At 37.2% G+C, this 20,308-nt stretch overlaps 2 protein-coding genes across 2 annotated transcripts; one reads left to right on the top strand and one right to left on the bottom strand.

The window, feature by feature from the left end:
* Positions 1 to 1,021: 1,021 nt before the first annotated feature.
* LOC132112987 (myosin light chain kinase 3-like) lies at positions 1,022 to 16,347 on the top strand. Its single transcript, XM_059520769.1, has 12 exons — positions 1,022 to 1,756; positions 3,500 to 3,805; positions 6,091 to 6,557; positions 7,245 to 7,350; positions 7,934 to 8,027; positions 9,135 to 9,244; positions 9,798 to 9,939; positions 10,831 to 10,901; positions 12,017 to 12,145; positions 13,689 to 13,841; positions 15,463 to 15,598; positions 15,710 to 16,347. Exons 1-12 carry the CDS (start codon positions 1,185 to 1,187, stop codon positions 15,785 to 15,787), a joined length of 2,364 nt encoding a protein of 787 aa, XP_059376752.1. The 5' UTR covers positions 1,022 to 1,184; the 3' UTR covers positions 15,788 to 16,347.
* A 310-nt stretch (positions 16,348 to 16,657) lies between these two features.
* LOC132123279 (origin recognition complex subunit 6-like) lies at positions 16,658 to 20,081 on the bottom strand. Its single transcript, XM_059533840.1, has 7 exons — positions 19,919 to 20,081; positions 19,681 to 19,807; positions 18,861 to 19,024; positions 18,698 to 18,787; positions 17,976 to 18,085; positions 17,580 to 17,666; positions 16,658 to 17,342 (listed from the first exon to the last, which is right to left on the bottom strand). Exons 1-7 carry the CDS (start codon positions 20,041 to 20,043, stop codon positions 17,212 to 17,214), a joined length of 834 nt encoding a protein of 277 aa, XP_059389823.1. The 5' UTR covers positions 20,044 to 20,081; the 3' UTR covers positions 16,658 to 17,211.
* Between the last annotated feature and the right edge of the window lie 227 nt (positions 20,082 to 20,308).

The raw sequence follows: 20,308 nt of genomic DNA, 5'->3' as shown, positions 1-20,308 counted from the left end.
ACAATGGGAATCAAACCCATGACCTTGTCATTGATAGTATTATGCTACAATCTGAGCTGCATTGAGCTTTCAGCATGTTAAGTAAATAAACATGATTTTCTAGACTTAAAAAATTATTTGCTTGTTTACCTAATAATTTCTTTAAAAACCTCTTAATAGAAAATAGGGTGAAACATTACAATAACATTCAGTTTTTCCAGTCTAGGTGAATTGATCAATTAGTCTATTTAACTTATAAATCTGCTATAGCTGTTTGTTAATTCATGTCTATTCATCATACATTAGCTAATAATTATAAAGTTAACTAAAGTGTAAAAATGAACTAATAGACATAGGTAATAGATATTTATATTTTGTGAATGAATGTATAATATTTGAGTAAATTTGCCTAGGGATGGTTTATTCTTTAAATTATTTTATTCCTGGTTATGATTATGTTGTTGTAATGATTCAGCTAATGGAAAGACCCATTAACTATGGCTGGATTCCAGATGAGGTCAGAGAGACACAGTTGTAGCATATCATTCATCCTCATGCCAGCGTCAATAGACGTTTATTTTTATTTAAAATGTCAGCCAATGTCACGTCACATTCCAATGAGTAGGGTGTTAGGTGATATGCAGTTAGCAGCATAGGGTGGATCCAGTGATTGAGTCTCAAAGGAAGATGGATCCAACTCTGTAACAATTAATTTAAAAAGAAAGCGTGATAAGAACATGAAAGAGTGAGATTTAATTTGTCTTTCCTCTACCTAATGACCGTCCATTTACAGAGGTCATTCCATTCATGCTCACCTTGCTCACCCGAGAAGAGTTTAAATGTTTTGATGATGTCAAGAGACTGCTGGAACTTTGGCAATCACCAAGACCTGCTATAGGTCATATCAAAGGCCTGTCCCAGAGTATACTGTAGGAGAGAGAAAGAGAAAGAGAAGAGAAGAGGAGAAGAGGGGGAGGAAAATAGAAGTGGAGAGATAAGATACCCAATGGAGGTGTTTATTTAAGTGAGGTCATGACTCTGGCACATACCAACAACAGGGTCTGTCTGAGTTGTCTGTTTTGTGAGAGGCACACAATACCCGAAACAAGCATAGAGACCACTGGGGAACAGAAATAGGTTGTGGAGAGAACGGTGGGGCATCCTCTTTTTCTACATTTTCTCAGTGCATGTGACCGGGGCCAGCCATGAGTAAACAGGCAACTCTGGCCTCCTGTATTGCCAAGTTGTATGAAGGAGGCAGGCTGGAGAACTCTGGAACTCCATCTGGGACGGTCAAGAAGACGAGTCCAACTCTGATAGGTAGCCTGAGCAATGTGGAGGTCAAGTTACATGCCCTGGAAGGGAAGGTGGAACAGATCAAACATACCCAGACAGAGGTCCTTCACAAGCTGAGTTCATTGTGCCAAGGAATGGAGGCGCTAGAAAGGAGCCTTATACAGCACAAGCAGGGTGCTCAAGAGGCAAATGTGATTAAAAATGGTCAGCGAGAGAGCAACAATCTTCCTTTGCTGACTGAGGTCAGATCGCTTTGTGGCGAAACTGTGGATCTGCTTCATAATCTCAAGCAAGAGAACCAGCAGCAGAGAGAGAAGATTGAATGCATGGAAAGTTCTTTGTCCACTCTGGAGAAAGTATTAGGGTATGTGGGGAATGCTTTCCGTAACTCAAAGGTAGTGGAGTTCATCCTCAATGGTGTGGTGCCTTGGAGGAAACAAGGCCTTCTGAACACCGTGGAGGAAGAGGTCAGTAAGATCCTGCTCATCTGAGATCTCTGTTCCGAACAGATAAACAGAAAAACACAGAGGTTATGTGATACTCAGTGTAACAGGTCAGATAATGTATGAAATCAGAGCTGTTTATTTCCAAGCTGTTTACTACAGCTCGAGCTGTCCCTGAAAATGAGGACAAATTCAAAACAGCGCAGAGTGAAATAATACCTAATGTGATATTGATTGTTTCTTTTAAAAGGAGCTCACGAAGAACTGAACATACTGTTTAGTACTCATTTTCTGCTAATCAGTTTGTTTGTTTTTTAGGTTGTTGCATTAGATCCTTACATATATATGTTATGCATGTTACCATTTTATTAAGTTGAAATATGTAGCTGTGTGGTAGTTGTCTTTACTGTTCATACAGTAAGATGCCTAAATCTATTTTAGACAGAGTATGATAGTAGTTCATGCATTCACAATAGTTAAAATACACAAAACTGAAACCCCCACTTTAAAAATTCATGGTAACTTAGTAATAACACAGTAACTAATTCATAATAACATCCAATGCTATATTCAGCTGTCACAGTTGTTTGTGTATGTTTTTAAGTATTATCTATTTTCCTAACCATTGTTTTCCTCACTATTTAATTTGTTGGCTTATCTATTGTTACTGCTTAGCTTGTTATATTTACGGCCAAATCTTACCTTTTACCCAAGGTTGCTATTTTATCTATGACGAGGCTGAATGGGCCTCGTGTTCCAAATTCCTAGAGTGGACATGTGACTGAGCTGATGGTGACTGAGTGTACGTTAACCCAGATTTGCAATTAGCAAAGCCACAGTTTAAACCCATACCTTTATCACACATATTTTAAGTTAAGTGTATGTGAATTTTCCTCTTACAATGCTCTTAGAACCACTTAGAGGACAAATTCCATTTCTTTTAAGCTAGAGTGGCTGTACATCGGCAGATGCTATATTGTTAATTGTAGACTGCATCTCTTTCATAATTATGAGGTGAAATTGCTTTTGGATCCAAGTTAAATTTTGCAATAGTTGGCTTAGCTAGACGATGGAGCCTTCCACACTGTGTCTAATAGCAGCTCTTTTGTCAAACAGTTTAATTATAACAAGCATTTCATGCATCAAATCCCAAAAACCACAAAATGGAATGTTTTGTCACAAATCCCCCCTGAGTCGTGGGATGAACATGAAGCTACCTGAAGTGCCATTCTGTAAACAGGTTGACTATTATAATATTGCTTCACCATAATCAGCATAAGCACCACACCCACTTCATGTTTAAAGATCATGGTGTAATTACTCATAGAAGTATTTAAGTACAACTAAGTACATATTAAATCAAATCCATGAAAACATCAAATCCATAGTTTGACAACATTTTTAAAAATAATCTCTATGTTCTGTTATTTCAACTGTATGTTATTACTATCAAAATGTCCACGTCTGTTTCTGCAAGTAGAAGAAAGGTGGCAAAGTGAAATACATGTTTTAATCATTCAGTACTGCATAAAGCCCAACAAAAGTGTAATATATATGCATTTGGATCCACAGAAAAACAAACCAGGTGACAACTTTAAACCAAACAACAGTTTCTGCCACCAGAGCACACAGACCTCAGAGGGGGTTAAAGGAGTAATTTCAGGTATGAACAAAATATATCTTCAGCAAATTATGGACTATAAATGTTTTTATTAAAGAGATAGTTTATGAAAAATGATATGTCAGTGATTTTTCCCGCATTAATTTTAATGTACGGTTTTGCAAAACACAGCTGATTTTGAACTCCAGCAGCCAGAGGTCACTGTTCCCACTGGTCCCAGCAGCCTACCTTTTCCTGAAGCCCTTACAGGTGAACACAAACCTCTGACACCTGTTAGTACAGAAGTAAGGTCCAAAGCCTTAAGAAAGGCCAAGGAGGTCACTGTGAAAAGCAGAGCACCTGCACAGGTCCAGACATTTGCTTCTGATATCCAGCTGGAGGAGGAGAATGACGTGCCAACTAATGCTGAATGTGTCACTGTGACAACAACTAAAGTGGAAAAAGATTTGGCTCTTCCACAAGAGAGGTGAGCCATTGCTACAAATTGCTGCCATTTAAGGTTCAAAAATAATTTCTCCCATCTTGAATTTTAAAAGGGATGCTGTCAGTGATATGTTGGATTTTCTAAGATTGTAGCAAAAATTTTCAAAAATTACTATGTGCTGAAAAGAAAACAGGTTATAAGGGAAGACCGAACATTGTCATTGGCCCCCTTTGGAGATAATTACATAGCAGCTGATGCCAGTGTGGAGAACTAATTCTCTAATGGACTTTTTATCCTACACAGAAGAAGGGATCTGAACTGGTTAAAGGGTTAGTTCACCTAAAAATGAAAATTAGCCCATAAATTATTCACCCTCAAGTCAACCTAGGTGTATATGACTTTCTTTTTTCAGACGAATCCAGTCAGAGTTATGACACCTGACGGGTGTTGCATGCATCAGTACAAAATAAGTTAAATAAAAAGCGCCCTTCCACACAGCTCTAGGGGGTGAACAAATTAAGTTATATATCTTTAAAAGCACTTTAATATCTTTAAAGCGTTAACAGATTTATAATATTTTTTTAAGTAGAAAACGCTGTACTTTATTATTGTTAGGCTATTATTATATGCAAAGAAAAAGTTTTTAAAATAACATTAACCATAATTTTTTCTAGGCATACCGGTTTCGGAACGATAAAATTACAGTCATGGCCAAAAGTTTTGGCAATGACATAAACTTTGTGATTTGCAAATGTTTCTATGGTATACCGAAAAAACTATGATAAGCATATCATAAGTTTGAAAGGCTTTTATTGGCAAACAATATTTATAATTAGTCAATATTTACAATGTTGACCCTTGTTCTTCATAACCTCTGCAGTTTGCCCTGGCATGATGGATATTAGCTTCAAGGCCAAATCCTGAGTGATGGAGATCCATTCCTGCCTTATTAGTTCTCAGAGTTGATCACACTGTGGGCTTCTGGTTGTCCACTTGCCTTTTGAGGACTGACCACAGGTTCTCTATGGGATTGAGATCCTGTGATTTGGCTGGACACAAATCCAAAATTTCAGTGTAATGATCTTCAAGCCACTTCTTTATTACTCTTGCTTTGTGACATGGTGCTCCATCATGCTGGAAAATGCACAGATCATCACCAAATTGCTCATGGATCGTTTTGAAGAAGTCACTCTTGCAGGTCGTTTTGATACTGTTCTTTATTCATATCAGTGTTTTTGGGCAGAATTAGGAGAGAGCCCACTCCCTTGGTTGAAAAGCAACTCCACACATGGATGGTCTCAGGATGCTTCACTGTTGGCACAGCACAGTGTTCACCTTTTCTTCTACAAACAATCGACTTTCCAGACATCCTGAAGACTTCTTTACTGCAGTCAAACCTCTCTCCTTGAAGTTCTTGAATGAATTTAATTTCAGATTCAATCTTCTTCGTAGCAATTTCCATTTTGATGCAAAGCGATGATGCCTGCACGTGTTTCTTTGGAGGTAACCATTGCTAAAAAGAACACAATCAGTGGAAGCGTTTCTTCCCACCTTTTATAACAATCAGTCTGCTCTTACAATCTATTTAGTATGATAGTGATTTCACCTCTTACTAGTACTACTTCAGACTTTCACATGTCTGCTAATTTGTCAATTAATGTTAGCTGGTCATTTTGTGTCAGGATCAAAAAACAATGAAATTAGTTTTTTTGTAAAAAGAAAAAAAATTTTGGTCAATGAAGCTTTTAGCAATTATTTAAAATGCACCTGATCCCTCTACACAATAATCTAGAAACAATGTGAATGAACACCACAACGGCTAAAGCTGCAAACCTTGCAAAACACAAAATTTATGTCACTGCCAAAACCGTCTTATAGCCGTGTTTTTCTCATCTGTCGCAAGAGTTCAAAAAAAGGCAGAGTGCTGATAATGCAATTCCAAGAGCTCTGTATTTTAATGTGTTAGTTGTGTTTTTGCACTGAGGCACAAAAGACCGTCTACCTCAAATAACAGGCTAGGTTATGTTATGTCATTAGACTAATGGCCAAGGTCTTGAGATTACACTATGCGCCATTGTAACTATAGTGACTGAATCCACGTTGCCAGGCATTATGAGTTTTAGGCCATTTAGTTTTATTCAAAACATTCCAGTTAAAGACCTTGTGCTGCTGTTGGGTTTGCTGTTGTTCACAGTAGCCTCTCATGTTTCTTGATGACCATTACCTGCATATCTTTGAATTGATTACATATATCAAGGTCTCACATACATAACTTTAAAACGTGAATAAACAGCACATCAAATGTTTGTTCTTTGGGTTATTCACAGGGCTCTTGAACAGGCAGATGCTTCACAGGTTGGTGAGGAGTCTTCATTCAAGTCAGTAGTTCCTGAGCAACAAGTGGTGCCAAAGGTTGAGGTTCCTCAAAAACAGGCTGAGGTTTCTCAGGTAGATGATGAGGCCTCGTTGAAACGGTCAGTTCCTGGACAGCAGCAACTAGAGAAGGATGTTCCTCATAAACCTCTGCTCTGCACCAAAAAGCCCGTCGACGAGGTCAGTTCACAACATAAAGAGACAGTGGAGAGTGTAACACCTGTGCCGAAACATGATGAGGGAAAGACAGAATCTGAGCCAGCTAACAAGAAAAATGAAAACAAAACCATTGGGAAGATTTTGGAGTCTGACGCAATCAAGAACTGTGCGGCTACTAGTCCACAAAAAACAGCCATTGTTGAGGGAGGAAAAGCAAAATCGTCACCTCTTAGAAAAGCTGAGTCACAGCTAATGATCATTGGTGAGTTCACGTTGTCTTACCACCAGCTGAAAAAAAATCATTTCTTCTGTGTTGATAAACCCTCAATGCAACCGTGTTGCATTTCAACTCATAGGAGCACAACAATTACATGCTGTTTAAAAATCTGATTCCAGTCAGACTAAAGCAATAAGTTCAGCTTCGCCTCGTGTACACTTTATCGAATCTGACTACAATTCACCTCGGCACTGAATATTTCAAATACATTTTTTAATTGATGAAAACGATGTAATGCATTTTTTGATTCACTAAAATAATCGTCTCATGAGTAGTTCATTCAGGAGTCAGATTACATTGTGATATAGGTTTGTGATTCACTAAACAGTCACTCTTTTGGGAGTTGGACTACAGTAGTTGTGCTGTATGTTTTTTGACTCACTAAAAAGAATTGAGATGGTTGGGAAGTCAGGACTACACGGGTTGTGCAATGACACCAGCAAACAGTGGCTACATGTGATGAACAGTGACACGGTAATATCATGTGACAAAAATGATCAGTTAGGCCTATTTAGAAAGTATTGTGACTTTGTAAATCAACTTTCAACCAATCCAATTCTTCACTTTTAATTATAACTAAGCAGCTTATAATTTGTCAAAGTTCAGTGTGAAAACATTTTGCAAACAGGACTTGTCAGCATGCTACAGTCTGGGTTGATGTTTGTTTTTTAGATGACAGTCCACCTCTTCCAGCCCCGTTTGAGCACCGCATTGTCAGCGCCAAGCAGGTTCCCATGAACGCATATTACGCCGTCAAACCCGATGAGGTGCTTGGCGGGTGAGTCCACACACACACACACACACACACAGATATATATATATATATATATATATATATATATATATATATATATACTGGCTAACATTTTTCTCTTGGCACTATCTGTATATATTGTATTAGCCCAGCTGCGTCTGTCATGCTGACAACAGAGCAGCAGATAGGAGTATTAAGTGGAGGGGGTCACTCTTTCTCCAGGACTGGCAGAGAAGCATGCAGGCGCTGCCCATGGAACATACAGCAGTTGAATGACTGGTACAAACAGACAAGGGCTCATTTAGACCTCCTGTGTGTGCACCTCTCGCTCCACATATGCCACAAATAAGCACTGGCTTGTTTTTTGTCTCATCATCGGCAGAGTTTATTCTGGGCAGGTGTTGAGCAGGTCTGTTTGCATGGAACTTATTTTCAGCCAGCAGCAGTTGCCATCTTGACGCAAACATGTTATCTCACCCCATGGAGACACAGCAGATAAAAACACAGGGAGAGGAAAGACAGCAAATAGTGACAGATAGCTTTCACAAAGGTTGAAATGATTTCCATAGTGCATGAAATAAAATCTGTGTGTATGTGTTTGTTGCAGAGGCCGTTTTGGACAGGTGCACAAGTGTGCTGAATTGTCGTCAGGTCTTACGCTGGCTGCTAAGATTATAAAAGTCCGGGGAATGAAAGAGAGAGTGAGTACAAAATATGCATAAACCATTAGCGTTTCAAAAATGTTTACCCCCCTTTCTCCCTCTCTCTTTCTCTTCCCTCCCACTCCAATCTGTCCATCACTCTGTTCCTGTTAGGAAGCTTTATGAGAGCATTTCCTTCTTGACAACCACTGACAGTTCTGCGCACATGAGCATTTGAAAAATGTGCACACATTAACACATGCTCTTGCACTCTCGCAAATAACATAACACCCATAGTCCCTCAAGTACATGGAAGTGCATGTTGTTTCTAGCATCTGTATTAAAAAAGCGCTCCAAACATTGAGCTGTTTTCATATAATGTGAAATATAAAAAATCTTTGCACATGCACTTTCATCAGTTCCAAACATCCTCCAAGCTTCAACAAGTGCCGCTAATTCCATCTAATGACAGCTCTTCTGTCAAAAGCACTTGCCCTCAGTGCAATGCCTTTCTCTCCCCTCTGTTCTGTCAGTTGGCGTCATTAGAGAGCAATCAGTGAGGAATGGGCAAGTACAGATCATTTTCAATCTCTCACGGTTTAATTCCACAAATGTCAAAAGAGCAAAAGAAGTCAACACACAGTCACACAGAGGATATCTCTCTATAAGTATCATTTCTGGAAACATTAGCATTTTGAAATGCTCCTTCCTAGTGACAACATGATGCTCCATTCCTTCTGCATGCACCGTCTGCTCAAAAATGTGCCAGAGAGAGAGGAAGAGTAGCTTCATATGAAATAATTCAATGGATTTCCTTGGTCATTCCACAGAATAGTGGACAGGAAGAGGCAGAATAACTAGGGCAGACAATTACAGGGTTGGCCATGGCTGTCAAGTACCATTTCAGAAGCTGTTTAAATGCTTGTATTTGCTACCCCATGCAATCATTGTCAATCCACTTCCAGCACTTTAACTGCACAATTTAAATTCTGAAATAGCTTCTCTCTTGCTAATGACCTAATTTATAACACTGCCGCTATCATCCTTTTGAGAGTATAACAACGCTTTTCATAAGCTTAAAATATAGGCTTTAGACAGCTGTTTGAAAAGGAAATGCATTGCAGATGATCATTTATTTGTATTTTATTTTTTGTGCTTTTATTCCAGGATGAAGTGAAGAATGAGATTGGAGTAATGAACCAGTTAAACCATGCAAATTTGATTCAGCTGTATGATGCTTTTGAGTCTCGAACAAATCTCACACTTATTATGGAATAGTAAGTACCCCAAATGTACTAGAAAGGTTCGTTTAAATATTTACGGCTTATATATAGTATAAAATTGGTCTAAATATTAATTCTAACTTGGCTTTGGATAATATTCATTAGGCTTCATTTGCAAAGCAAATTTTCTCTCCTGGCCTTGTCCTCACATTCTTTCGCAAGAACATAGAGCACCCACACATGCCACTTTACACAGACATAATGGTGTGTCATCTTCCTCCCTTGTTCACAGATTTAATTTTACAATTTTTGGTTGTATTTAATTTGCTTTTAATTGAAACGTGAATGTTTTGTGTGAAGATTAATATTTGTAATACAAAACATACCTATAAATGATGAGGCTTTTTTTCTGAAATGGATATTTTTAAATAAGGTATGGAAAGAGTCTTAAAATGTAGTTTTGTTTTCGCATTAAAAAAAATACTTGCACTCAAATGGCTTGAGCCACTTAATGTCAATCTGCTTGGCCAAACAGACTAAACTAAAAGAGAAGAGTTAATATGTGATGGTTCATTTGAAAAAATCTTTCCATTGTTTGTTTTTTCAGTGTGGAGGGTGGTGAATTGTTTGAGCGTATCATTGATGAGAATTACCAGCTGACGGAGCTGGATGCCATCGTGTTTACCAGGCAGATTTGTGAAGGGGTTCAGTACCTTCACCAGCAGTACATTCTCCATTTAGATCTTAAGGTAAACCGCACAGCCAGCACTGAATGTTATAATGTGACACTGACAGGATTAGCAGTGCATAGTGTCGGCTGTCTCTATGGAAAAATCCACCAGCGAATTATCCATGTTTGTCAACATTTGCTGTCTGAATGTCATAAGTTTTAATTAGCATACTGCCATTGGACTTGTGCCCTGTCATGCTTGTGAACATGTTGTTTATAGAAATATGAAATGCACACCATTACATACATTGCTTATGGAAAAGTAAGACTGTTCACACCAAGGACAACAATGATAATGATAAACATACAGTCTTAAAGGTGCTCTAAGTGATGTCACACATCCAGCCAATAACCGACAAGAAAGATTTGGGGGGTTAGTGCACGGATGAGGAGGAGGGAGGGTCTAGCTAGCCTCCGTTTTGTTTGACAACAATTTGAACATCAACAAGAAGTTACGACTCCCGTCATCGCTTAGAGCACCTTTAAAAGTTTTAAAGTAGTAGTAGAGTCCACCCCAGAACTGTCACGATAATGACACAGAGAAAATATTACTTTTAGAAGGTTTTTCCCAGATGATGAACGATAAAAACATTGACAGGCAATTAGAAGTCAATTCTGATTTAAAAAGCTCAAGCATTTAAAGCGACAGACGACAAAACTGTAGCACACATGTACAGTAAACAGAATGATGATATAAATTGGTTTAGATATTACTATAGTTATCGTTAAATTTATCATTCTTGGTGTGAACAATATTTCCTGTCTTTAATTTGAAACATGGAAATTGTTATTTACATTGTTATTAGTAGTAACAATAAGTAAGTTATTATAAGTAATTATGAATACATAATCAATTTTAATCTGAATCTCTTTTATCCCTTACTTTTTACTTTTATTTTCTTTACTATAGCCAGAAAATATCTTATGTGTGAACACCACAGGGAATCAGATCAAGATCATTGACTTTGGACTCGCCAGAAAGTAAGCAGACCTAATTAAATCCACTTATTATCAAAAAGTTGGTTTATAAATACTAACATGACTTTTTCATTTTAAACATTTTTTTTAAGTGTAAAAATGAAGCACATTGCTCAGTCTTGTAGAATTATTTCTCTAATTTCACTCTTAAAATAAAGTGTTATAATAATGTTTTCAGCAGGATTCGCACCAATGTACTGACACACTGCACACGGTCACCATGACTACAGTCACATTCCTTCACAAATGTTCATTTTTTGACATCTTTGTTCACTTTGAGCTTCAGAGTTTGAAAGCATTGTCACAGTCAGCGTAACTGTAAGAAACTTGCAAAACTTTTTTATTTTGCGTAATTTATGAATCTTCACTTGTGAGCAAGACACTGCTGTGGGTTCTGTGATTTACATGTTTTTCAATTAGCAGACACTTTAATCCAAAATGACTTAAAAATGAGAAACACTACAACAAAAGCTAGGGATGCCACAATACAGAGTGCCAGAATTGCTCAGAGAAAGTACAAAAAAGAAAGTACAGAGGTAGGTGAGACTCTGTGGAACGACTAAAAGAGAAAAGTAGAGCTTTTAAAAAAAGTAAGTAGCGTCAAGATCTCACAGGGGAGTTGTGTGATTTCTAAGAGTGGAGAGGGAAGATCATTCTACCACTGAGGTGCCGTGAATGTGAAGGTTTGGGGAAAGTGGTTTCAAGCCTCTTTGTGAGGACGCCATGGGATTCCACTCACAAACTTCCCTCAGATTTCTGAAAGAAACACAAATTTGCAGAAGTGAGTGTAGGTAGAGAGTACTGAGCCAGTGACTGTACTTACACCAATATTGTTGCATTGAACTTGTGTGGGCTGCAATTGGGATCATTTGAGATTAGACTTTTAGATGGGCTCAGATAGGAGGGGTCTGCTTTTCCTGATTGTCTTTTGTAGAGTGCACAAATGCATAATTCAGTGGTATTTCTAATTTGGTCAACTAATTTAAAAGGTCCTGCCCAACCTGGTTTTATTATAGTCAAGGTTTGTGGTATGAGTTTGGGTCCGTTTTTTTTATGAATGGGTATAATATAAAGTCCAAAAACAAATCTGCCAAATGTGTCTGTTTATCTCTCAACAGGTATAGACCCAGAGAAAAGCTGAAGGTCAACTTTGGAACCCCAGAGTTCCTGGCACCAGAAGTTGTCAACTATGACTTTGTGTCATTTCCTACAGACATGTGGAGCGTTGGTGTCATCACATACATGCTGTGAGTACACAACTAGAAGCAGTAAGGCAGATCTATTAATGCAGCATTTATTTCACTTTTTTCAAAAACATTATGCAGACTTCCAACGTTTAATGGAATGTAAAGATTGTCATAAAAGAGTCACAATTGACATTCATAAAATATGCACATATGCATTAATGATGTATGTGTTGTAGGGATACAAAAAGTCACCCTTTCTTTCCACACTGAACTGCACAGTGGCATAGACGGAGTGAAATATCAGCCAGATCAAAAGCCAAATACAAATGTGACGCTCCATGAAAGCTTTAGAGGGCTCATCTAAGAGCATTGAATAGAGCCCTGATAAAAGGGCACCAGTTCCATACAGCTGAAAAAGCATGTTACTAGCCCTGCTGCTCTGTTCTGTTTATTTGTACACACAAGCAAGCAAACATAACATCCTATCTCAGACCCTGCACCCCCATCACTCCCTCCATGAGCAGTGCTGGCCATGGATGACCCTCTACTCTGGCCAATAGAATAGCAGCTCGGCCTCAAAAATTGAATTAAGACTAATGACCTGACAGCTGTTGGTGGAGAATTAGAAGGGTTTGCCCATCCAAAAAATATGTGTGTCACCTACTTCACAGAACTGAACACCCAACAAGACTCAGGTGTTCAGTGTATTCATTTAATTATAGCTTTTTATTTCAAGTAGACACAAACACATAATTGTGTTAGTGGTGAGTTAAGCCACTATAATTGTTTGTTGTGCTCATTTCAAGTTTTTATAGATGGTATTGGTGTTGTGGTTGCTTATCCATGTACTTTATGTATTTATATTCAGTTTTTTTGTTAAGTGACACTTTCAGTGTATTTCAGTCAAAATCCCTTCGGAATCATATCAGCATTGCATTTATAACATTTATTAATGTTAATTTATAAATATTGTTAATTGTTAGTTCATGTTCATTCATTATTTATTTCTAAATATTAATTTATACAACTTGAAATTTTAAATATGGCTCTACTGATGACCCAGTGCTTGTTGTGCATGCTAGGTGCTTGTTGTTTGTTTTACATATGTGTGTGTATGCTAAAGTGAAATGTTGAATTTATTTAAATTTGTATATTTTTATCATTGTTCTTTTATAATTGTTATGTTGTGTTGATCTTGTAATGGTGTGTTGTGAAGCCACATTTTCCAATCGTGGACAATAAAGGAACTAAATAACTAACATAATATATCATTAAACACTATAAATGCTGTAAAAGTATTGTTCATTGTTATAATGCATATTGTTAACAAATTTAACCTTAAGTATCGATATTTATTAATTAAACTGCATGGAGATTTAAACAAAACATACAAATGGGGGAAAATAAAAACACAATTCAGTAATCGTAAAAAGCCAAAAATATTCACAGTGCTTCAATAAGAAAATATCAAAGTAGATCAGAATGGTAAAAGCAGAGATATAAGTGCACCTTTTTTCATGTCACACTTTGATAAGCTTAAAACTAAGGGTGAATAGATTTGTAGGTTGTTCACTCACTTCATGATTTATTTTATTTTTTTCAGTCTGAGTGGTCTTTCTCCCTTCATGGGGGACAACGACACAGAAACAATGAACAACATTATGCACGCCAACTGGGACTTTGATGCAGAGGCATTTGAGAACGTGTCAGAAGAAGCCAAAGACTTCATTTCCAGCCTTCTTGTGACCGCCAAATGGTATTCATCCATCCATCATTATTCCACTAGTTCAAAACCTTGAAGTATAGAATATAACTCATGCTTTCAATCACACATACTTCAGTATAGCAGCCTGTCTCCTATTATTTTTCCTCGTTTTTGGCCACCTGTCTCCTGGCTTTAAGAGCCTCACTTTTCTCTTCCATCTCTCAGTCATTGCCCCACTTTGACCTGCTCAGGTTCCCTTAATGCATCCAGGCATCAAAACTGAAACCTCTCAAAAAACAGTGCTGTACACCAAAAAATGACATATAATTGTCTGGTGACGTTAGCATGGCCCAGTGTTATTTTAAAGTGTTTGGAGCTCACCCTCATGATGCTCTGTCTTAGATAACCTCTCCCACACAAGGGCTGTACTGCTCAGCTGGCATGAGATAATAGCAGGCTGGCACAGCAAGTGGCCATGAGAGGGCACATTGCCTTTTGCTCACTGTCTTACCACGGTCTATGCAGTAAAAGTGATAGTTAATGATCCAGTGCACTATGACAAGGTGCATTTAGACGCAGCATGACACCCACTCTGGCCTTCCTCCCTTCTCTTTATCTGTGGTGACAATGTTGTCTAATGACCTCATCAAAGCCCCCCACATGAGCCATGTGATTCATATCACCCATGTACATACACGCTTTCAGCCAATGAATACTAATGGATTATTGGCATGATGATAATGTAGCCCTAGTAGGCTATAATCAGCTGGATTACTTGCGTCTTTCCTACTGGTAAAAATGCACTCATGTGTACGCAGGTTTTACCAAGTCATGATGTTCAGGTAAATCTTTCAGCTACTTTCAGGACTCGATCTGTTCCTCTCACTCAAATAAAGATGACTGTCTTTTGGCTCTGTTAGCCACATGTTAGCACGGTTAGCCAAACATCAGCACAGTTAGCACAGACTTCCCAAACTTGTTGTGGTCTAATCGACTTGATCGAGTGGACGCAACAGAAATGAAGTGCAAGACTGTCACAGGTCTGAAAAATGCCAAAGCTAAGTGCTCTATTGCTAATACTGCTTTAGAGAGGTATTTGAGGCTAAGTGTAGCCCATTATTCATCATGTTTTGAAACTCGCGTGCCCCAAAATTCCAAGATTTTTGAGGGAAACTATCCAGTGTGCAAGTTAATGTAATCAGATTGAATTAGGTATTAAAATATGAAGTATTGCACATTTTATTAGTGCAGAGTAGGCTATGTGTATTTTGTAAAATCCAACAGCTTTTTATCACTTAATTAGAAGAACCAAAACTAATAAACTGTGTCGCCTTTTAGAGACTGAACAGAAATGTAGAAGTTTATTTTAAAGTGCAAAGTACATTTTATAATTAGGCTATAACTTTTCTTAAATGAGATAACCTCAGTGATGTATGCCACTTCCAGACAACGCAGCCATTGAAATGAGACAGTTAGCTAAACATGTATTCATCAAAACATGAAATATACGTAATATTGATATATAAATGTGTATAAAAGTTAAACATGTGATTCATAATCATTACACAGAAAGGTCTGAACTGTATACTGCATTTCATGGAACTGTTTGTTTCTTTGAGCACCGGATGTTTTTATGATCTTAATGTGTGTGTCTGTGTGGTCTCTATGGTAGCAGCCGAATGAGTGCATCAGGGTGCATGAAGCATAGTTGGCTAAATAACCTGGAGGACAAGGCCAAGGTGTACAAAGTTTGGCTAAAGTCTCAGATGAGGCTTCAGCGTTACCTCGCTGCTCACCGTCAGTGGAAGGTACGGAATCACCAGTCAGTGCATGTGTTTGATTCTAAATGGATTTAGAACAGATGGAATTGCACCAGCATAACATATGAACCTGTTCTTATGGTAACTTTGTTTTTACAGAAACATTTCTATGCGGTTGCTGCAGCAAACAGGTTGAAGAGGTTTCAGCAGAGCAGATCAGTTAGTACTCCAAATTAACCTCCAGTGTCAGCAGCTTGAGAGGACATCACAACTTTACTCCACACACTGAAAAATGAACTTGTCTGAAGATTTGAAATTGCTTTTTAGAAAGTGTTTAATATGTTCTTGCTTTGTTTATAGCCAGTGGAAAAACATTGTGTTAAAAAGTGTCACATTTTCTTAATGTACCTTGTTTGGAACACCATTGCATTTAATTTACACTTCTTTATCATGCTTTCACACCAGGAGTGTATGGCATGGATTGCAGGGCATGCTTTTGAACCACTTGAAAAAGCTTTTTCTTCCTTCTGTGAAGGCGTTTTTCTTGGGCATAACTGCCTTATATTAGTATTTAAAAGAAGTGGTTTTCATTCTCATTGTTCAGTATTTTGAGTAAAACATACAGAGCATGACGATTTGATGTAGAAACACTGTATTTGTTCTAGATTTCCAGTCTTTCTTTAGCCTGTTGATTAGAACTGGAAACAAAACCTGAATAAGAGCCTCAGCTGGCATGGTGTTTTTATTTTTTTAAACTTGCATTTAAAACATTTCACTGGTTGTTCTGGAATATTTGAAAGTTAATATTATGCTTTTTAAGAATTTTTTTTTTTAATTTGTGTGGATGCACACATTCATATGGTAATAGCATAATCACAAATAAATGCACAAATGTGGTTCTGTGCTTGGCAAGGCAATTGGCATACAAGTACAAAGAAATTAGCACAGAATTATAGGGCAGTTCTGTTTTGCGATTTCTGTCTATCTCAAAGAATGGGCTTCTATAGAAATCATTGTATTGGGTATTTTCAGCACAATATAAATGGTCACAAATTGCCTGTAGAAAATGAGTGTTTAATCAAAATATTAAAAAAAGAAATCATCAACTTGTCAAAAATACACACTTTATTCATAATAAAATCTAGCTAAACTGGAAGCAGATAAGCCATTTCTTAACAAATGGATAAATCCCATCCAGATGATCTTGAATGCATTCTACTCCTCTTGTGAGATTTTACCACAGAACACTGTGAGCAAACAAAGTCATACGGTCACCAGACATAATCATCCAAATCATGATCGATTAAACACCACAATTTAAACATCAACACAAACTAAATGAACCACGATAAAATCCTGCATGTTGAAAACATCATCTAAATAAGGAACTTAATTAGTAAACCTTTGCACAATATAAAATCTGTCATAAAATGGTAACCATATTTTCACCAAGAAATGGCAATGAAACAAAGGATAATAAAAAGTGCTGTGATTCCTGTTGAAATGTCCATATGTAAACGGAACAAATTTACTCAAGGAGCCAGAAGGGGGCAGACAACTTCTCTTGGTAATAGAGTATAAAATACAACTCAAAGTAAGGTCCTGTTGACATTATGCAGAACCATAATTAAATTAATCTGAAACATAAAACCTTACAGAGTTCAAGAATCTACTTCCTTTGGTTTTAAAGCATTTTCAAGAATTTTTCTTTTCCACTCTTCATAATTTTGTGTCTCTTCTTCCTCCGTCTTCTCAGCCCGCTCTCGCTTAGGGAATGTTGAAAGCTTTTCATCTTGGAAAAAGCCAAAAAGACAATTACTTTTAATCCTCAAACATATTTATATTCTATTATTAAACATTACATCTAGAAATATTATTTATTAGTCTTTTTAGAGAAAAAAAAACTTTTCCACAGCATAAAAAAAAGCTTAGGAACAGAAAATGTCTTTCCATTGTAACATAAGGGCAGCTTATGGGTAGAATAATAATTTGCCATTATTATTTACTGCGGTAAACATGGCTTTCTTACCATCTTCTCCTGTTTCTAGCATTTCAGTGATTGTCTTCTGCCTCTTTTGAACAGTTTTGACTGGTTTCTCCATAGATGAAGCCTCATCTGAGGGTACAGGGAGGGAGTTAGAACAAATTAGTCAGCTTAATATCATAACTTCAATAATTACTTGAGAAGAAACAAGCTGATCTTTGATGAACTACGCAAAAAAATACATAGATTCATTGTCTAATTGTGATAAAGTCTGTAGCCATTGTAGCCAGTCAAATGTGTTTTTTTTTTTGTGACAGATCTCTTTGAAGTAATATTTCTTTAAAGAAGAACATGAAAGCCAGACCAATATCTCCTACACAAATGTCTTTATTCACTTTAATTAGGCAATGTGTCACTTTTGTTTGAAGAAGTCACACTCACTGCAGATCTCCTGTCCGAGTTTCTGAAACTGTGTGCACAGCCGGTCAAAGATGCCCTTCTTTGCTCCAGATGAAGAGGCTAATTTCCTGTCAGTTCTGATTTTCATGCACCTTCAAAAAGGAAGGAAAGAAACCAATTTATTTTTCCATCTTCAGTCACTGAATATAAACCAGGTGCAGTTTAGATTTAGAGATTTATTTGGCTTGCTGACATGCATAAAATATTTTGGACCCATCTGGGAGCTTTAGTTGTTTATTATCATACAGTAACAGAGTTAGGTTGGATAACAATAGTCCCACACAGGCTCAGTACACTTAGATTAAAGGCAGTCTTATGTCTGAAGTACCACCTTTAAGAAAGACAGTAGCATTTCTCATACAAGCACTCACTTTCATAGAGCCTAATATGCAAATAAGCTAGCTTTAAGCACGGACAGGAACAACTATGACTACATTTAACAACTATGTGATAACCAATTCAAGATCTGACCTTTCCAAATGTAATTTAAGCTCCAAATTTAATGTGTACTCAATGCACCTCTCATAGCCTCATATTAAAGTACTTTGACCACAGTGACACTGTGAAGAGCTTAATGAGGTTCAAGAGACAATTGAGCTCCCAACCAAAATTATGTAATTATCAAACACAATCATCCACCAAGTATTTTTGAACCAGTCATTATTTGACTATGACAATGAGACATCACAGCAATCTATACTCACTTGCATGCTGCATAGAGAGCTGCTGTGGTAAAGAGAGGCTTTGACAGGTCAAGGTCTTGATGCTGAGCAGAGGGCAAACTGGTCTCATACCTTGAACAAACACATGCAAGTTTAGAAGTCATTCAGTTAATATGTATTTCACTGATGCAATGTGAAGACTAACCTCTGAAGGATCTGAGAGGCCACTTTAACCGCTTCCAAACACCCGAACTGCACTGCAAGATCTCTGAGACCCAGGTTTGACTGCAGGCCCAGCATGCACTCCATAGCCTTCAGATTACTGGAGTAAACCTTAGGACTTAGTCCAGAGAGTTTGATGGCATACTCCTATCCAGTATAAAGAATATTTATTTGGATAATTATAGCAAAAAAAATTAATTTTTACTAAATGTTAGTGTACCACATATTGTGTAAAATATTCAATGCTTATTGGGTGAAAGTTGTTTTGATAATTTTTTATCACATATAATTTTCCCCTAAATTTTCAAAAGCAAATATCAGTCTGTGGATAAGCATTCTTCATATTAAATATGAGATATGTGATGCAATAGGACAACAGAATTTTTCTATTAACTGTCAACCAGGCTGTAATTTTGTCTAAATGATGGCAAAAAGTGTTTCCTAATTATGTTGGTATATTTAGAATACATAAATTGCTATAAAATTAGGGCTGGGAAAACACTGTAATAAGCCATTTATAAAATGATAATTTATTTCCATAAAGAAAGCAATTTTATTTAATACAGAATTTGAGGCAAGATGGAAATACAATTTTCTTGTGATGCCACAACTGGACAGTGTTAGGGGTAAATAAAATCAATAGGCAAGCACCAGAAAGTCTACTGGGCTTAACGTTTATAGAAAATTATGATATTACAATTATAGTAACATACTCAACAATTAATATATATATATATATATATTAATTGTTGAGTTTATATATTATATATATATATAAATAAATATAATCAAGCGGATCTTACCTTGTCTAAAGGATATTTCATGGAAGTCGCTGCCAACTCAAGGCAAATAATGGCCTTGCTGGTGGCTGTAACAGAACCCAGTCCAACACATTTCACCTGGGATAATCGGATGTATTCCTCGGCTTGACTGAAAATAAATGACCAGAATTAGTTGTGTTGTTATATTGGCGTGTTTACTTCGGATTGAACCACTGAATCTCAAAACAAGCGACTGGTCACTCGACACTGGGACAGTTACCTCAATACTTTAACAGCCGTTATCCCAATCTTCGACGCAAGTTTACGAAATAACTCTTTATCCATTTGTAAAGATGCAGCTCGGATCTTATCTGTAACCACAACACAATGAAATCCTTTCCGCATATTTGGTTTCGCGCGAAAAAGAACATAGGTCACACCCCATATAAACGCTCGGACCTGCCATTGGTGGATCAAGAAATGGGCGTGGCCAATATCGTTGGCGTAAAATACGTAACTTTAACTGCTTTTTAAAAATCTAATATTACCATTACAGGAAAAGCGAAGTATACAATGTAACATGTTGGTCAGAGAAACGTTTTTCATTACACTTTTCACACGAATAGGATTATGTAATGACACAACTCAGCCAATTATTTCATTGTAAAAT

The sequence above is a fragment of the Carassius carassius genome, chromosome 3 (assembly GCF_963082965.1).
Source record: "Carassius carassius chromosome 3, fCarCar2.1, whole genome shotgun sequence".
In the NCBI taxonomy this organism is placed as follows: Eukaryota; Metazoa; Chordata; class Actinopteri; order Cypriniformes; family Cyprinidae; genus Carassius; species Carassius carassius.
This window is presented reverse-complemented; position numbering and strand designations above follow the sequence as displayed.